The sequence below is a fragment of the Dama dama genome, chromosome 27 (assembly GCF_033118175.1).
Source record: "Dama dama isolate Ldn47 chromosome 27, ASM3311817v1, whole genome shotgun sequence".
Lineage (NCBI taxonomy): Eukaryota > Metazoa > Chordata > Mammalia > Artiodactyla > Cervidae > Dama > Dama dama.
The window spans coordinates 46,599,883-46,616,278 of record NC_083707.1 but is presented as its reverse complement, the minus strand read 5'-3'; the positions used below and the strand labels follow the sequence as shown (position 1 = coordinate 46,616,278).

At 48.3% G+C, this 16,396-nt stretch overlaps 1 protein-coding gene across 2 annotated transcripts in view; it reads left to right on the top strand.

Moving 5' to 3' along the window:
* Positions 1-16,396, top strand: part of LOXHD1 (lipoxygenase homology PLAT domains 1) — a 192,001-nt gene that overhangs the window by 115,495 nt on the left and 60,110 nt on the right. For both annotated transcript variants that reach the window (XM_061130885.1, XM_061130884.1), the window contains exons 22-28: positions 2,312-2,478; positions 3,252-3,356; positions 7,224-7,352; positions 8,339-8,503; positions 9,690-9,871; positions 14,179-14,295; positions 15,009-15,171. In XM_061130885.1, coding sequence (XP_060986868.1) covers positions 2,312-2,478; positions 3,252-3,356; positions 7,224-7,352; positions 8,339-8,503; positions 9,690-9,871; positions 14,179-14,295; positions 15,009-15,171 — 1,028 coding nt within the window. The remainder of the gene's footprint in view (positions 1-2,311; positions 2,479-3,251; positions 3,357-7,223; positions 7,353-8,338; positions 8,504-9,689; positions 9,872-14,178; positions 14,296-15,008; positions 15,172-16,396) is intronic.

The window sequence follows — 16,396 nt, the reverse complement described above, 5'->3', positions numbered from 1 at the left end:
GATCCGGAGGCTCGGGGCCCGTGACACTGCCGCAGTGGGCGTGCTGAGGACCTCTAACTTCCCCGAGCAGGTATCTCAGGGACCACAGGGGTGGTGCGCCCAGAAGACAGGCGCTGATGCCTTGCGCATGCGCTCTTCGCGGGTGTGGGAGCGCTTGCGCCCTCCCTTTCTGTCTTGCTGACGGTTCTGTCTCCCAGTATTAGTCTCTCCGGCTCCTTATACCTCTCTCTCCTCCCGTCTCTGTCCTCCTCCAGCCGCCCACACTCTCATTACTCCTCCGCAGCCCCAACCCCGCTCTTTTCTTTATTTCCGTCTCTCTCCCTTAATTGGCCATAATTTAGAACTAAAAGCCTATTATTCATAAATTATTTGGTTGAAGAAAAATTTAACTTTTCCATTCATACATTTAAAAGGCTGAAAAGTGGAACAATATGCATTTTTCACTTAAACACTAATTTCAAAGCAATCTAGCTTGTCTCTCTCAAGGCTGAGCTCCTCCCACCCGTTAAATCCGTGTCCCTCGGTGCAGAGGTATGGGGGAGCTTCCCTCATAGCTCAGTTGGTAAAGAATCTGCCTGCAATGGGGGAGACCTGGGTTCGATCCCTGGGTTGGGAAGATTCCCTAGAGAAGGGAAAGGGTACCCACTCCAGTGTTCTGGCCTGGAGAATTCCATGGACTGCTTAGTCCATGGGGTCCCAAAGAGTGGGACAGGACTGAGTGACTTTCACTTTCACTTTCGATGCACAGTTGCACCTCCACACCCCTGGCCCTGCTCCTCTCCCATGCTGATGGGAGGCAGTAAGGACTGTAGGAGGGTGTGGGATGAGACCCTCGGTCTGCACTGTTCCCAGCATCTCCAGACTTTGACCCATCTCTGAATACATCTTATGCACCTGGACGGCAGTAGGGATGGGGTGCACCAGCCTCAACTTAGAGATGGTCTGTCCCCAAACCCTCTGAGTTGTTCTGGGAGCCCAGGGGCCCAACAGTGAACTGTCCAGGCCATGGCCTCCAAAAATCCCAGGCTTGGGCTGTAGACAAAGAAAGGAAGTATCACCATCACTGTCATCATCATCACCACTACCAAAGTATTAGTGAATTTTTAACCAAGAATTTACCAAGAGCCAGGCAATTTAAGCACTTAAAAATGTTTAATTCATGTAATTCTCACCACTGCCTTTGAAATAGGCAGCATTATCCTCATTCTATAGAGGGTTGCCAAATAAAATGTAGAATGGCCACTCAAATTTGAAAGTCAGATAAGCAAAGAATAATATTTTAGTATAAGTGTGTCCCAAATATTATTCCTTGCTTATCTAAAATTCCAATTTAACTGGGAGTTCTGTGATTCTGCAGGCTAAATCTGGCAACTCTCGCAGAGAGTTGTAAAGAAACTTGTTCAGTCTCACAGGACTGTAGGTGGCAGAGCCAGGATTGAAACCCAGTCTGGATCTAGAGACGAGTCCTTAGTCCCCACTCTCTGCTGCTTCTCCTGGCCCTCGTCCTGTCTTCCCTTCCATCCCGGCTCCTCCCTTGCCCCGAGTTCAGCCTCTCCGCTGGGGAGTCTAACTTGGACCTCCCTTCCCTGGATGGTGTCTGCTGTCTGCTGTGCCAGCTCCTTAAAGGTCATACTCTTTGTATCTTTGTATCTTCCAGAAGCTTAAGTGGGTCATTCCATTTCAATCCCTTAGGTATGAAGCACCTCCTATGTACAATATTCTCTGCCAAAGTGACTCTGGCTAATAGATTGATTCTAGAAAAGGCCAAAACAATCCCCAGAAACACCTCTTTCTCTAGATTCCTCCTATGTGACCCTGATTCCAGGCACTGTTAACACAGCCTTTTTCCATGGGGTGTATGGAAACCACATCCCATATTTGTTGTCTACTCCAGGCAAGCGTAGACTTCCAGGCAAACTGGATTCCCTCGTAGCTCAATTGGTAAAGAATCTGCCTGCAGAGCAGGAGAGCTGAGTTCGATTCCTGGGTCGGGAAGATCCCCTGGAGAAGGAAATGGCAACCCACCCAGTATTCTTGCCTGGGAGATCCCATAGACAGAGGAGCCTGGCAGGCTACAGTCCATGGGGTCACAAGAGTTGGACAGGACTTAGCGGCTAAACCACCACCAGGCCAGCAACTAGTGGGGTGATTCCGAGCCTAGGTAGGATGGGAGGGCGGTGCTGGGGGGTGGGGACAGACAGGGGAGCATTTGGGCCCCATGAGGGCCTCTCGTGTCTCCGCCATGACTGCTCTCTCATGAGACCTTCTCAAAGAGACATTCCCAAACTCTCGCCATTCCCCTCCCGCACAGGTACTTCTTTCCCTGCCAACGTTGGCTGGCCGTGGAGGAGGACGATGGCCAGCTGTCCAGGGAGCTGCTGCCAGTGGACGAGTCCTATGTGCTGCCACCAAGCGCGGAGGAGGGCGGGGGAGGTGGTGACAGCAACCCCCTCGACAACCTGGCCCTGGAGCAGAAAGGTTTCCTAGACTAGAGCTGATTTCTTCTCCTGGGCAGCCCTCTCCTCTGTCTTTCCCCAACTAGGTCTCCATCTTCCTCTCCACTCTGGACTCTGAGCACGTCCTTCTCTGGGAATCTAGCTGTGCTACCCTCTCAGTCTTCCGTGGCAAGAATGGGGAGGTGACAGGGGTGTGTTCTCACATGTCTAGCGTATGGCTGGCTGTAAAGTACATGGCTTAGCATGGAGTTATTGTCAGGAATGGAATGGAATAGAACAGAATAGTTACAGCTGGTTTTGACTTGGTCTTGTGTCCTCCCCTCCAGGCTCGTTATAGACTCCCAATGTGAATATTTTTGTCAAGGGGAAGAATGAACTTTCACAATTCCTGTGATGCTTGTGCTCCCTTCCTTGAAACTCGCATCCCTCAAACTTCCCAACCTGGAGGAGTCAGACCAGGGTTCCCGGCTGATGAACCTTTGAACGTCACAGTCACCCCAAGTCTTCCTTAGGCATCCTACAACTTTATTGGTTGAGGGTTTCCTGTGTGAGTTGGAAGTAGGGGTGGCGAGCCTCATCTCTGCCTTCTGAAAGTTTCCAGATTAAAGTCAACTACAGAACAACACATACTGCAAGGAAAGTGACTCATAGAAATAGTCAACCTCCAAAAAAAAAAAAAAAGAAAGAAAGAAATAGTCAACCTAAGCAGAGAAACGTGCTTAGTATGTTGTCTCCCTCCTCCCTTCATGGGAGGTGCAATCTACCACTCACTTCTCCACACTCTTCTCCTGGCAGATAAATCTACCACATTTTCAGTGACCATAAAGACTGGGGACAAGAAGAACGCTGGCACCGATGCCAATGTCTTCATCACACTCTTTGGCACTCAAGATGACACTGGTAAGAGAGCAATGCAAGGCCACATTCACCCATGTTCCTCTCGAGGGAGACTGGAAGAGACAGTGGAACTTTCCAAAGATATCCTGGTCATGTCTCTCACTTTATTTTTTAAGAAATCATTTTTAAAATTTTCTTTACTGTTTTATTGTATTGTAGGAAGAATACTTAACATGCAATCTGTTTTCTACCAAATTTTAAATGTACATTATTTTTGACTGTTGGTTCATGGTGTACAACAGATCTCTAGAGGTTGTTCATCTTACTAAACTGAAACTATATGCCTATTGATTAATAACTCCCTATTTCCTCCTATGCCTTGCTTCTGGTAAATACCAATCCGATCTTTGTTTTTATGAATTTGACCTTGATATCTCATTTCAGTCGAGTCATGCTGTATTAGTCTTTCTGTGCCTGGCTTATCTCACTTAGCATAATATCCTCAAGAACCATCCACATTGTTGCATATTGGAGAATCTCCATTTACAAGGCTGAGTAATATTCCGTTACATGTATATACCATATCTTCTTTATCCATTCATCTGTCAATGGACATTTAGGATTTTTATCCCATGTCTTAGCTATTGTGAATAGTGCTGCAGCAAATATAGGAGTGCTAATATCTTTTCAAGAACCTGATTTCATTCTTTTCAATATATACCCAGAAGTGAGACGGCAGGTTCTTATGGTAGTTATATTTTCAACTTTTTGAGGAACTTTCATACTATTTTCCAGAGCAACTGCATCATTTTGGATTCCTACCCACTGTATGTAAGGATTCCAATTTCTCTACATCCTCACCAACACTTGTTGTCTTTTGTGGTTTTTTTTTTATAGTAACCTCCTGACAGGTATGAGATGGTATCTCATTGTAGTTTTGATTTGCGTTTCCCTAATAATTAGCTGGGAGGGATTGGGGGCAGGAGGAGAAGGGGACGACAGAGGATGAGATGGCTGGATGGCATCACCAACTCAATGGGCATGAGTTTGAGTAAACTCCGGGAGTTTGTGATGGACAGGGAGGCCTGGTGTGCTGCAATTCATGGGGTCGCAAAGAGTCAGACACGACTGAGTGACTGAACTGAACTGAACTGAATAATTAGTGACAATGAATACTTTTTTCATATATTATTGGCCATTTTTATGTCTTCTCTGGAGAAATGTCTATTTAAGTCTTTAGCCCATTTTTAATTGGGTTATTAGATTTTCTTTGTTATTGAGTCATATATTTCTTTATATATCTTGGTGATTAAACCCTTATAGATATACGATTTGCAAATATGTTTTCCCATTCTACAGAATTCTGTTTCTTTTGCTGTGCTTTTAGTTTAACGTAATCCCACTTGTTAATTTTAGTTTTGTTGCCTGTGTTTTTGGTGTCATATTCATGAAATCATTACCAAGACCAATGTCATAAAGTGTTTTCCTTATGTTTTTTTTTTCTGGGAGTTTTACAGTTTCAGGTCTTACATTTAAATTTGTAATCCATTTTGAGCTGATTTTTGTGTATGATGTGAGAGAAGGGTACAAATGAATTATTTTACTGTAGACATCCATTTTCTCAGCACCATTGATTGGAGAGGCTTTCCTGTCCCTATTTTGCACACTTGCGTGCCTCTGACTCTTGAAAGATTACATGCAACTGACCCCAACAGAGAAAGGCAATTCCTTGTTCTTTTAAAATTCTTTTTATATCCTTCTAAGTCCTCTCTCGGGCCTCATTGCTGCCTCTACACCCTACAAGTGTTTGGAAGCTGTGAGAATCATCTTCCCTGCAGCATCATCTCCCCAGGTAATGGTGCCCAGGTCTTTGTCCCGCCTTCCTGAAAGGTGTTTTTTTTTTTTTTTTTTTTTTTTACCATTTGCTGCACCCTTCTTTGAGGCGTCACTATGGTGGCTTTCAAAACTACAGTGAAGGAGCTCCTCCGTCCACACAGTGAGAAGTCTCTGCTCTCTGTCTTTTGCCAGCTTTTCCCTGCTATTCTAGATGCAGAGGTAGCTCTAACTCTATCTCAATAACAACCTGGGAAATGGTGGCTCTTCCCAACCTCCAATAAGATTCAGCCAGTGGGTTCCGTGGTACTCTTGATATGAGATGCTCAGAGAATCCTGGAGTCATTCTGGAGCCTCTGTCAAGGCCATCACAGAAGGTGGCATATGCACTGGAGTCAGCTGTCCACTTGGGCCACCTGTCCAGCCATTCTGAGATCAGAGAGGAACCAGTTCCTCAAATATGTAGTCATCACATATTTTCTCATTACCCCTAAAGCTCTATTCCAAGCACTGCTGCAGAATGAAGAGGTAATCCCTGACTTTGCAATCACTGACCTTGAGATGCTCATCTTCTAATTCAGTCGTGTGTACTTGAGCTTGACTAATTGGTTTAAATTTCTCCTATACCACTTACTAGCTGCATGACCTTGGGAAAGGTGCTTAATCTCTCTTTGCTTTAGTTTCCCCCATTTGTAACATATTCTGATGGCACAGTTGGTAAAGAATCTGCCTCTCAGTGCAGGAGGCACAAGAGACATGGGTTTGATCCCTGGGTTGGGAAGATTCCCTGGAGTAGGAAACGGCAACCCACCACAAAATTATTGCCTGGAAAATTTCATGGACAAAGGAGCCTGGTGGGGTACAGTCCATGGGGTCACAAAGAGTTGGATATGACTGAGCACACACATGCACTTTTGTAAAATGGAGATTAAACTAGTAGATACCCCCTAGAGTTGTAGATTTAATGAAATTGAACATGTAAAATATTTGAGACAAAATGACAATAAAGCATTTATTATTAGTATTATTATTACTTAATAAGTTAAATAATGCAAATATAATGAATGAATCAGGTTGAAACTTACAAATGTATGTCATTGCAATAGTTACTGAACCATGGTCAATGAAATTGAGGGGGCCTAATAGAGTGCTTTTATTTGCCAAGGGATTTCTATGTGTTTGGCACATTCTTCAACACTGAACAGTCATCATCTTATCAAATAGTCACAACTTTTCTATGGGAAAGGCACCAAAGCCACCCCTTTTGACATCTGAGGAAACCAGATCCAGAGAATTAAGTAATTTGCCCAAGGCCACTCAGACAGTAACCAAGGTCTGTCTGATTCTTTGTGCACTTAAATCATTTGCAATAAGTCTGTGATTATCAAAAGACTTCCTACATGAGGCAGGGATAAGGAGACTTGAAGGCTGAGGCAGGAGGGGATGGTGATGACCCTGGGACCACCTTAAATTTCAGACCGACACTGCAGTCAGAGCCCTAGGACAGAGCATGTATGTGAAGTGGCTGGTGAAGGGCGCTGGAATCCAACCCTCCTTCCGTCATCCAGAGAAGAGGCTCCAGAGAATTGCCACATGCCCCATCCTGCAGGGGAGCCCCTGTTTCCCCACTCCAGGGAACATGGGAGGGTGGCTCCCTCACCACGTGGAGAAACCTGAGGGGTGTGTCTTAGGGCCCTAACGCTTTCTCCCCGGTGATCTTGGATAAGGCCCTTAATTTGTGGTTGTGTCTCCTTTTCTTCAGCAAAACTGGTAATAAAAATACATATGTCAGGCTGATTCATGTTAATGTATGACAAAACCCACTGCAATGTTGTAAAGTAATTAGCCTCCAACTAATAAAAATAAATGAAAAAAAAAAATACATATGTCAAAGGGTTATTGCAAAGCTCCATAAAAGGACATACATACACACACACATACAAAATGCCAAAAATGCCCCATGGATGGTAACTGTATAGTCTAAATTTGATAGAAGTTCAGAAATTTGCTCATTAGGAGAAAAGACTAAGAGGGGTAGTTAGACTAGGTTTGAAGGTCTCAGGCCTAGCCAGTCATGTTGGGGCCATTTGGTTGCAGGAATGACCCTCCTGAAATCCTCCAAGACCAACAGCGACAAGTTTGAGAGGGATAGTATCGAAATCTTCACAGTGGAGACCCTGGACCTGGGAGATCTGTGGAAAGTCAGGATCGGTCATGACAACACAGGTCTGGCTTCCCTCCCTTCTGTTCCTGGCTGAGAACATGAAGACCATGGGCAGGTTCCCATGGGTGACTAGGAAAGAATCTAGAGTAGACTTGGATGTCATCTGCTTTCCATAATGACACAGCTTCCTCAGTCCCTTCACGGCTGCACAGAGATTCTGATCTAATTGATCAGCGTAGGGCCCGGACACTGGTGATTTTTAAAGCTTTCTCCCCAAACCCCACAGTCAGAAATTTCAGTGTACAGCCAGTCTTTGATTTAGTAGGCCTGGGATGGGACCCAAGAGTTTTTATATCTCACAGGTGATGCTGAGGCTGTTGTTCTGGGGGCTCCACTTAGAACCACAGATGGAGCCAGTTCTTCCCAGAACCCCCTAATACTGTGTCCAAGTTTGTTCTCTCAGTAAAGCAGGATTCATTTTCTTGGTCTTCAAACCATATCCTGTGAGCCTGAGGAAGGAGGCCTTTCTCCTTGCCTCTGGGACTGAGGGACAAGGTCTCTGCTTGGCTGGCTTCCATTTCCTTCTTTAAACCTGAGCACTCATTTTCCCAGGGAGAAGCATCAATCGTTCACTGGCTTCCCTTCCCTTCCCTTCAGGCATCATAAACTGAGGCCAGGGAGCCCAGCATGTCACCCTGCCCCTGGATGAAAGTGTGGAGTCCTCGTTAACACAGGCTCTCTCTGAGATCTGGGTTCCCTTTTTGGAATACCTTTCACCCTGGATGGTTCTTTGCTTCCCTCCTCTCAGACTCTGCCTCCTGTCATCTCTTCCCCATGTCCCTTCGCTATTGTTCATTTCACTGACAGCAGCCCAGAGTAGGATCCAGTAGGGTACACAGGAATCAGTCCACACTGCTATAAGCAAAAGGGATGATGAGTCCACGCTGGTGCCTATGGCTAGGGAAGGATGCTTGGAGTCCCTGAAGTTGTATACAGGAAGCCATCTGTGTAGAGGTCCTTGAGAGGTTCTGTGTCTCCTTCCTTCCAGGCAAGGCTCCAGGCTGGTTTGTGGACTGGGTAGAGGTGGACGCCCCATCCCTTGGAAAGTGCATGACATTCCCCTGTGGCCGCTGGTTGGCCAAGAATGAAGATGATGGCACCATCGTCAGGGACCTTTTCCACGCGGAGCTTCAGACAAGGCGGTACACACCATGTAGGAGTCCTGCAGGGCGAGGCTGGGTCTCCTCCGAGACCTCTTCATTCACCTGACAACTTCCAGTCCCTCATCTGGGGTTGACCCTTGGCCAGGCCTACTTTGGAAATTCCCCGGGCCCTGTGCTGGCTGTGGACAGAGCTCTAGATCCAGGGAAAGGAAATATAGGATGTATTTCTACTCCAAACTAGCTGGTGACAACAGGCAGAGAACCTGACTTCTCTGGAGTTCAGTTTCCTTGTCTGCAAAATAGAGATGATAGTGTAGGGTGGCTGTAAGACCCAAAAAGGAGAAAAGATAAGGGCTAACATTTGTTGTTGTTTCGTTGTTGCTCAGTTATCCGACTCTTTGCAACCCCATGGACTGTAGCCTGCCAGTCTCCTCTGTCCATGGGATTTCCCAGGCAAAAGTACTGGACTGGGTTGCCATTTCCTTCTCCAAAGTCTAACAGTGAAGGGTCATTATCAACCCCTTAACCAGTCCTCACTCCAGTCATTAACACACCCAAGAAATCACTGTTGTCTTGATTGGGGGGAGGAGGGGGAAGAACTTGAAAAGAAGCTAAATGTAATTCCTTTACCAGCTAAAGAAAAGGAGAAAATGGAACAATTAGGTGAATTTTTGACACTTCATTTCCTCTATCATCATCTGAAAGCCTGTGTTGCCGGGGAGGGGCAGGGCAGTGTGGAGCCAGTGGATGAGTAGTAGAAGGGGTGAGAAGAGAAGAGAAGGGACTCTTGCCACTGTAGACTGGCTGATCTGATTGGCAGTTGTCCCCTGAAACATAATGCTCCTGTGTATAGGATGTCTGCGGCCAAGGACTGCATTGAGGATGCTGTAACAAGTGAGGAAACCAAGGCTCCTCTAGGTGACTTGCATAGGTCACACAGTCAGGCTAGATAGAGTCTGTGCTTTCACCCAATCTGTTGTACTAGCTCTGTGATGGGAGAGGCATGGAGACCCTAGTCTGAGGTGACAGCGGTTTTTGATGGACACTAGGCATGTTGGGATACCTCCCTCCACCCTGGGTTGCTAGGCAACCATATGAAGGTTCAGGCCCCTGGGTAGCAGCTCCCAGTGAAGGGACAGATCCAGAGTGGTGGTGCTGGTGAAGAACTTGACCTGCCTGCATTTGTTTCCTGTTTTCACTTCCCCTCTGACTTTGCCCTCTATCCCCTCCCCTCAGTTGTCCCTTATGAAATCACTCTCTACACCAGTGATGTCTTTGCCGCTGGGACAGACGCCAACATCTTCATCGTCATCTATGGCTGCGATGCCGTGTGCACCCAGCAGAAGTACCTGTGCACCAACAAGAGGGAACAGAAGCTGTTCTTTGAGAGGAAGTCCGCCTCCCGCTTCATAATGGAGGTACCAGCATCCAGCAGGCTTCCAGGGGAGCCAGGACAGGGGTGTGGGCTGGACCAGAAGGCAAGGAGATGGAGCCCTTGTCCAGAGTCTGGCATGTGCCTTTCATTTGATGGGCTGTTATGAGTGAGGGAGATGGCAGTTCATCCAAGCTCTCTGAACCTCAGTACCTCTGAGGAGCCAGGAGGACAGTGACCCTCCCTCTCCAGGACCAGTGTCTGAGTCAAAGGTGATAATGAGTGGACAGGGTTTAAGGAAGCTAGAGGCACAATTCCATTGGGGCCATCTCCAGTGCCACCAACAGCAGAGCCACAGAGAGAGCTGGCTTCCAGACTTCCTCATCACATTATTGTCTCCTGCTTATCTGTCAAGCTACAGCCAATACAAAGGAGCATCCCATGTATTCCTTGGTTCCCCCTCGGCTCCGGCCTGAGAGTTTTGCTGTCCGATGCTTATTGTGGATGTATGTCACCATGTCCACACCTGGGTATTCTGTACACCCATCCCGTGCTTCCTTGTGTACCCGACTCTGTGCCAGGTGGGGTGGGAGAGACCAGGGATGCAGAGGACCCAGACCATGCCTGCAAGGAGCTTGCAGTCCAACTGGGGAAGCCCAGATCTCATACGAGGCTAAGGAGAGGGTCTAGTGATCATCATCATAGCTGCTCCTGGGGGTAAGAAGGTGCTGTCATAGGGTCACTTAGCCCTCGGAGCAACTCTGCACTGTGATTATCCATGTTTAAGTATGGGGAAACCAAGGCACAGAGAGTTTAGTAGGTTCCATGAAATCACACAGCCAAGGCAGAGTAGAAGCAGGATTCAAAGCCAGAAGGCTTGGCTCAGAATATGTGCCCTTAGCCCCTGCTGTCCACTGGCCTATGAGAGCAAACGGTGGGGCTGGCTGAGTGTGCTATAGGTATTCAGAGACCAGAGAGGGCTCCCTGGAAGTGGTAGCTTTGAGCTGGACCTGAAAGTGGGCGTATGAGGGACCAAGGAGGAAAGGCCTTCCTAGCAAGGGGGACATCATGGCCGAGGGCCAGAGGTGGAAGGGAACACAGCGTGTGGCTTGAGGTTTGACAAGAGGGGATAGGAGAGTGATGTAACTTGGCTATAGGATGTGTGGAACAGGATTTAAAGGGGATGACTCTGAAGGACAAGGGGTAGGGGCTTGGGCTCTCCAGGTAGTAGGGACCTTGGGAGATGTGCCCCTCATTTTCTGGTGGGAGACAAAGCACAGAGCCCTATCTTGCTTCCTCGGGTCGTGTCTGCCCCGGGGAACTCCGTTTCCCCTCCCCACCTTCTCCGGGAGCAGTCAGCACTTGTGGGAAGGTTGCCACCTAGGTGGAGATTTTTTATCATGGAGAATTCAAGGGTGATTCATCTACCCACAAGAAGCAGCATCTCACCCACGGAGATGTCCCGGTGTGTGCGTCATCCCAGCCGGATGCTGTCAGAGGCCTGAGTGTGATCACACCCTGGCTTCCGGGAAGTTCCATCAATGAAGTCTGCCTAATAGGCAGCTATAATTTGCCAGTAATTTGTTGCAATTTTTTTTCTTTCCAAATCTACCTGGGTGTTGGGGGGAGTATGAGAGCTTAGACACAAATGAGCTCACATTGTGTCCCTGTCTCTCCGTTTCTCTTTTCCCACTGATCTTCGGGTAAGAGGAGGAGTGCTGGACTGCGAGTGAGCCCATAACCCTGGATTCTGGCTCTGCTCAGCCTCTGACTCAGGGGCAAGCCCACCCTCTCTGTGGCCTCATCCTCAGACACACGGATCTGCTGGGAAAATAACAATAGCTAATATTTACTGGGCACTCCCCATGTGCCAGCCTTGTTCTTGGCACTTGGGGTATATCACCTCATTTAATCCTCATCACCATTCCAAGAGTCAGATGGTGTCATTGTCCCCTTTGCCAGCTGCCTGGCAGCTCAGTGTCCTTGAGTGCAGATCCTGTAAGTCACAATCTCGCTCAGAGCTTCCTGTTTCTCCTATTGTGAAAGGGTGAGGCCCCTTGCATTCATTGGTCTCTGTTTAATGATTCAGAAAGTCCAGGAGCTCGTGGGGGACACCACGTCTCTGATGAAGTGTGGGTGAGCTGGCTGGTGGGGAGTTTGTTAACTCAAGGTGTCTCCGGCAAAGTGACGCCATATTGGTCACTTGGAAGGAGAGAATTGGTGACAAAAAGAAGCACGTCTGTTATCTTAGACCCAGAAGTGACCTTGAAGGGTTGTCCTGCCCATGTCCCTGCCTTCGGCTGAGCAATCTCCCCATTTGATAGATGAGGCCATTAAGGCCTAGAAGGTCAAGAGACTTGTCTAGATCATGCAGCTTGTAGGATCCTGTAGGATCCTTCCTACAGCTGGGAAGGATGGAGGTGGGTGGGAGCAGGGGGACATTCCTCAGGCGGTGCTGATGGGCTTGCCCATGGCTGTCAATGGTGGGGGTGTGTGTGTGTGGAGGGTGTGCAGTGCTGGGAGCTCTTCCAGTTCATCCCCAGGTCATATCTGTCTAGGCTTATAGAAGCTCCATGTTTGGTGAATGCTCAATCACTCATTCAGATGCCATTAACTCATCAGGAGTCTTCATCCACCCTGGAGCTGACTGTGCCATCTCCTTGTAGCTCTGAGTCCTTGATGGAGCAGGCCAGGCAGAAAGCTCTGCAGAGGGGCTGCCAGGAAGCTCAAGTCTGCACACCCTCCTTAACCTCGACCTGTCAATGCCAAGGGCATGAGTTGCATGGACCAAGTATGAGCCAGGGCATCTGGGTATTACTGTGTTTTCCTTGTCTGTTTCCACCTGTGATTGCCCAGATCCCCACTGGGATGAGGCAGGGCGTGAACTGACACATACAGCACCATTTCAGGGGAGAACATGACACATGAGACATGGGAGAGGCCCCTGAGGCTCCCAGAGCCCTGGAGTGGGACCTGGTGGAGGGCAGCCTGACAGAGAGAGCCAAGGAGGCAGGTGCCAACTGTGTGGATGCCTTGCCTTGTGTCTGGCCACCTTGCTGCTTCTTTCGAAGACTCCAAGGAAAGGATCAGGGAGTCAGTCACTCCTAGCTGAGTCCCACTCTGGCCCTGTGTGCCCATAGGCTCCAGGCAGGAGAGATGAGAGATGGCACCTCCTGAATTTCAGGGACTCACCATGTCTGCACGGATCGCTCTTTCATTCAAGGGGACTTTCATGCACACCTTGGTGGCTGAGGTGTGAGAGAGCCCAGCTGACTTTGTCACACTCATTTCACAGATGAGGAAGCAGTCTTCCATCCTTTCTGCCATTAGGTATTGAGTACTGAGGTCAAGGGCTCTGTTCTGGGTTTTGGGGATGCCGTGATGAGCAAAACAGACGTGGTGCCTACCCTTATGACTTTCAGTAATGGAAGAGAAGGTTTCACACAAGTCAATGCAAACTTCTGACTGTGAGAAGTGCTGGTGTGTTTGTGTGTGTGTGTGATAGGATGCTGTCAGACCCTATCATGAAGAGATTTGAACTTTTTAAGGTGATCAGGTCCTTATCGATCAGTTGATAAAGAATCTGCCTGCAGTGCAGGAGACCTGGGTTCAATTCCTGGGTCTGGAAGATCTCCTGAAGAAGGAAATGGCAACCCACTCCAGTATTCTTGTCTGGAGAATCCCATGGATAGAGGAGCCTGGCAGGCTACAGTCCGTGGGGTCGCCAGAGTCAGACATGACTTAGTGACTAAACCACCAAGGTGATCAGGGGCTTTCCCTGAGTAAATATCCTTGAGCTGAGAGAGACCTGAATGATGAGGTTGGGCAAACACTAGTTTAGGTAAAGAAGAAGGGAAGGGGCAGGCAGAGCTGATGCGGAGGCCCTGTGGCAATAAAATGTCAGGCTTGAGGAACTGGAATTTGACACAGAAGAGGACTGGCTGGAGATGGAAGCAGCCCTTAGGGGTCTAGGAGAAGGTCAGACTAGCAAGACAGGGCTTGGGCAGAACCAGAACGCATCTTCAGGTCTCAAGCCTCTGCTAGTAGCAGAAGACTGCAGGCTGGGCTCCACCATGAAAAGTGGGAACAGCCTCCCAGAGCTTGATTGAACTGAGTTCTGGAGTCTAGGCTGGTGTTAAGTCGGGGAGAGGAAGGGAGGTGTCAGCACAGCGTGTGTAATGAAGGGAAAGCAGGGGCTGGTTTGACCGAACAGGAGGGACTGACTGGGAGAAAGTGACCCCTGGAAGTTCAAGGGGATTCTAAGGTAGATGCCCTCAGGAGGCAGGGTTCTGTTGAGGTTGTACTTTCCTGGACTGTTCAGCCAACATCTGGTGTGTTTTCTCCTTCCCCAAGTTAGAAGACGTGGGAGAAATCATTGAAAAAATCCGGATTGGCCATGATAATACGGGCATGAATCCTGGCTGGCACTGCTCCCACGTGGACATCCGCAGGCTCCTCCCAGATAAAGATGTGAGTTTCTGACTCGTCCGTCCTGCTGTTTCTTTTGTCCTTTTTCAGAAGAGATTCAAGTCAGATTTCTTATAAGAAACTGCAGCCTTTTTAAGTTGAGATAAAAATCATCTAAGGAAAATTCAGCTAGTTCACGCCAAGTGCAGGAACTAAAGCAGGCCCAAGGCACAATCTTTTAAAACCTTCAAGAAGAAGGGTCTGGGCAGCCGTGTCTCTGCTCCTCACCCCCAAAGCCATGCTACTAGTGAGTGACCAAGTCTGTCCTTCCTGCAACTCAAGGTCAACTCAGAGAAAGAAAGCCATCCACACAACTTGGAGAACATTCCTGAAACCACAGAATTCTAAAGCTAGGAGGCAGCGGTCAGTCATGGCTGTGGTATGAGTGAGCTGGGAGAAGTTTAATATATAGACTCTCCTCCAAAGGCCAGCTGAGTCTTAGTCTCTGGGATGGGGTTTGGGTATCCATTTTCAAGTGACCTGGGGAATTCCACCTTCCAGAGCCTCCCCCTGACATAGTTTGGAAGTGCTTTAAGTAAGACTGGATCTGCTGGAATTGGGGCAGGGCTGGGGGCCTCCCCTGGGGCTTTAGCATTATCAGCGGGGCTCCATCACCCTCGGGCTTGGTCCCCGTGAGTGTTGACCCGGGTGATGAATGACTGAAGTTGGCAGTTTCCACATGAAGGGCTCAGTTTCCTCCATTCTCCTCACCCCAGGGTACAGAGACCTTGACTTTCCCTTGTGATCGATGGCTTGCCACTTCAGAGGATGACAAGAAGACCATTCGAGAACTGGTCCCTTATGACATCTTCACCGAGAAATACATGAGAGATGGGTCTTTAAGGCAAGTCTACAAGGAAGTGGAGGAGCCTCTGGACAGTAAGTGTGGGGCGATCACCCTCATCACCATCGGCAGAACCCCCGCTTGTTGGACACTTGCCCTGTGCGGGGCGGAGCCTTTGCACCTCGGAGGCAGAGTCTGTAATTACCTTCACTCCATATCGAGGGCAACTGAGGCTCACAGAGGTTACACAACCTGCCAGAGTTCACTCAGCTAATAAATGGCACGGCTGTTCTTCAAAGTCGCAGCGCCCTCACCCTGAGTCTTGTGCTCAAACCCTCCCCTGGTCTGACTGTGATCAGACATCCACGTATGTGCTCTCCTGTGGCTGGACTCAACTGGTCCTCGTTCTCTCCCTTTGCTTAGTTAATTGGGCTTCTAATCCGCGGGACTTGGTCCTCTCTGCTCTTGCTGGATCCAGCTGTCCCTACTGAGTGTGAATCAGATAGCTTCCCGGCTTTGTACAGAACTGTAACTCTGGTGTTTGTTCTCTGGGGTTGGGTGTAGCTTCAGCGTCCAAGGCCATGGGTTTCTTTTCTGTGTGTGCCAGCCACCTTTTCCTCATTGATGAGGCTCTTTTCTGCAGAATTTGCACCAGCCTGAGCACACACTTTCCTTTGCTTTGGAACCACCATTTTCTTTCCTTTATATATTTGTTGTTTTAACTGAAAGATAATTGTTTTACAGAATTTTGTTGTTCTCTGCCAAATATCAACTCGAATCAGCCATAGGCATCCACATGTCCCCTCCCTCCCAAACCTCCCTCCCACCTTCCTCTCCATCCCACCCCTCTAGGCTGTTACAGAGCCCCTGTTTGAGTTCCCCCGTCACACAGCAAATTCCCATGGGCTATCTATTTTACATATGCTAATGTAAATTTCCATGTGACTCTCTCCAAACATCTTCTTACCTCTCTGACTGGTCTCTGAATGCTCTTCTCCCTTCCCTTACTGGGTGGCATTGCTCCAGGCTCAGACCTCAACCTAAACTGAGCCTCTGCTGTAGCTGTGACATTTCTTTTCATCTGAGTTGCCACTTGCTTAGAGATAAAAACAAGTGTTACCTCAATGACATGCCTTTCCCTGCCCACATCCCTTTCTCTGAATGTGTTTTACTTTGAATCTGGGGGATCATTTGCTTTTCTACTTGGATCCCAGAGGACGTGCTGGAAAGCTGTCCTCATGGCACCCTTGGCTGTTCTACGTCAAAAGCATGCCACGAACCCCTCTGCGCTGGGTGGTGTTTCTAGGGAAACATCTTTTC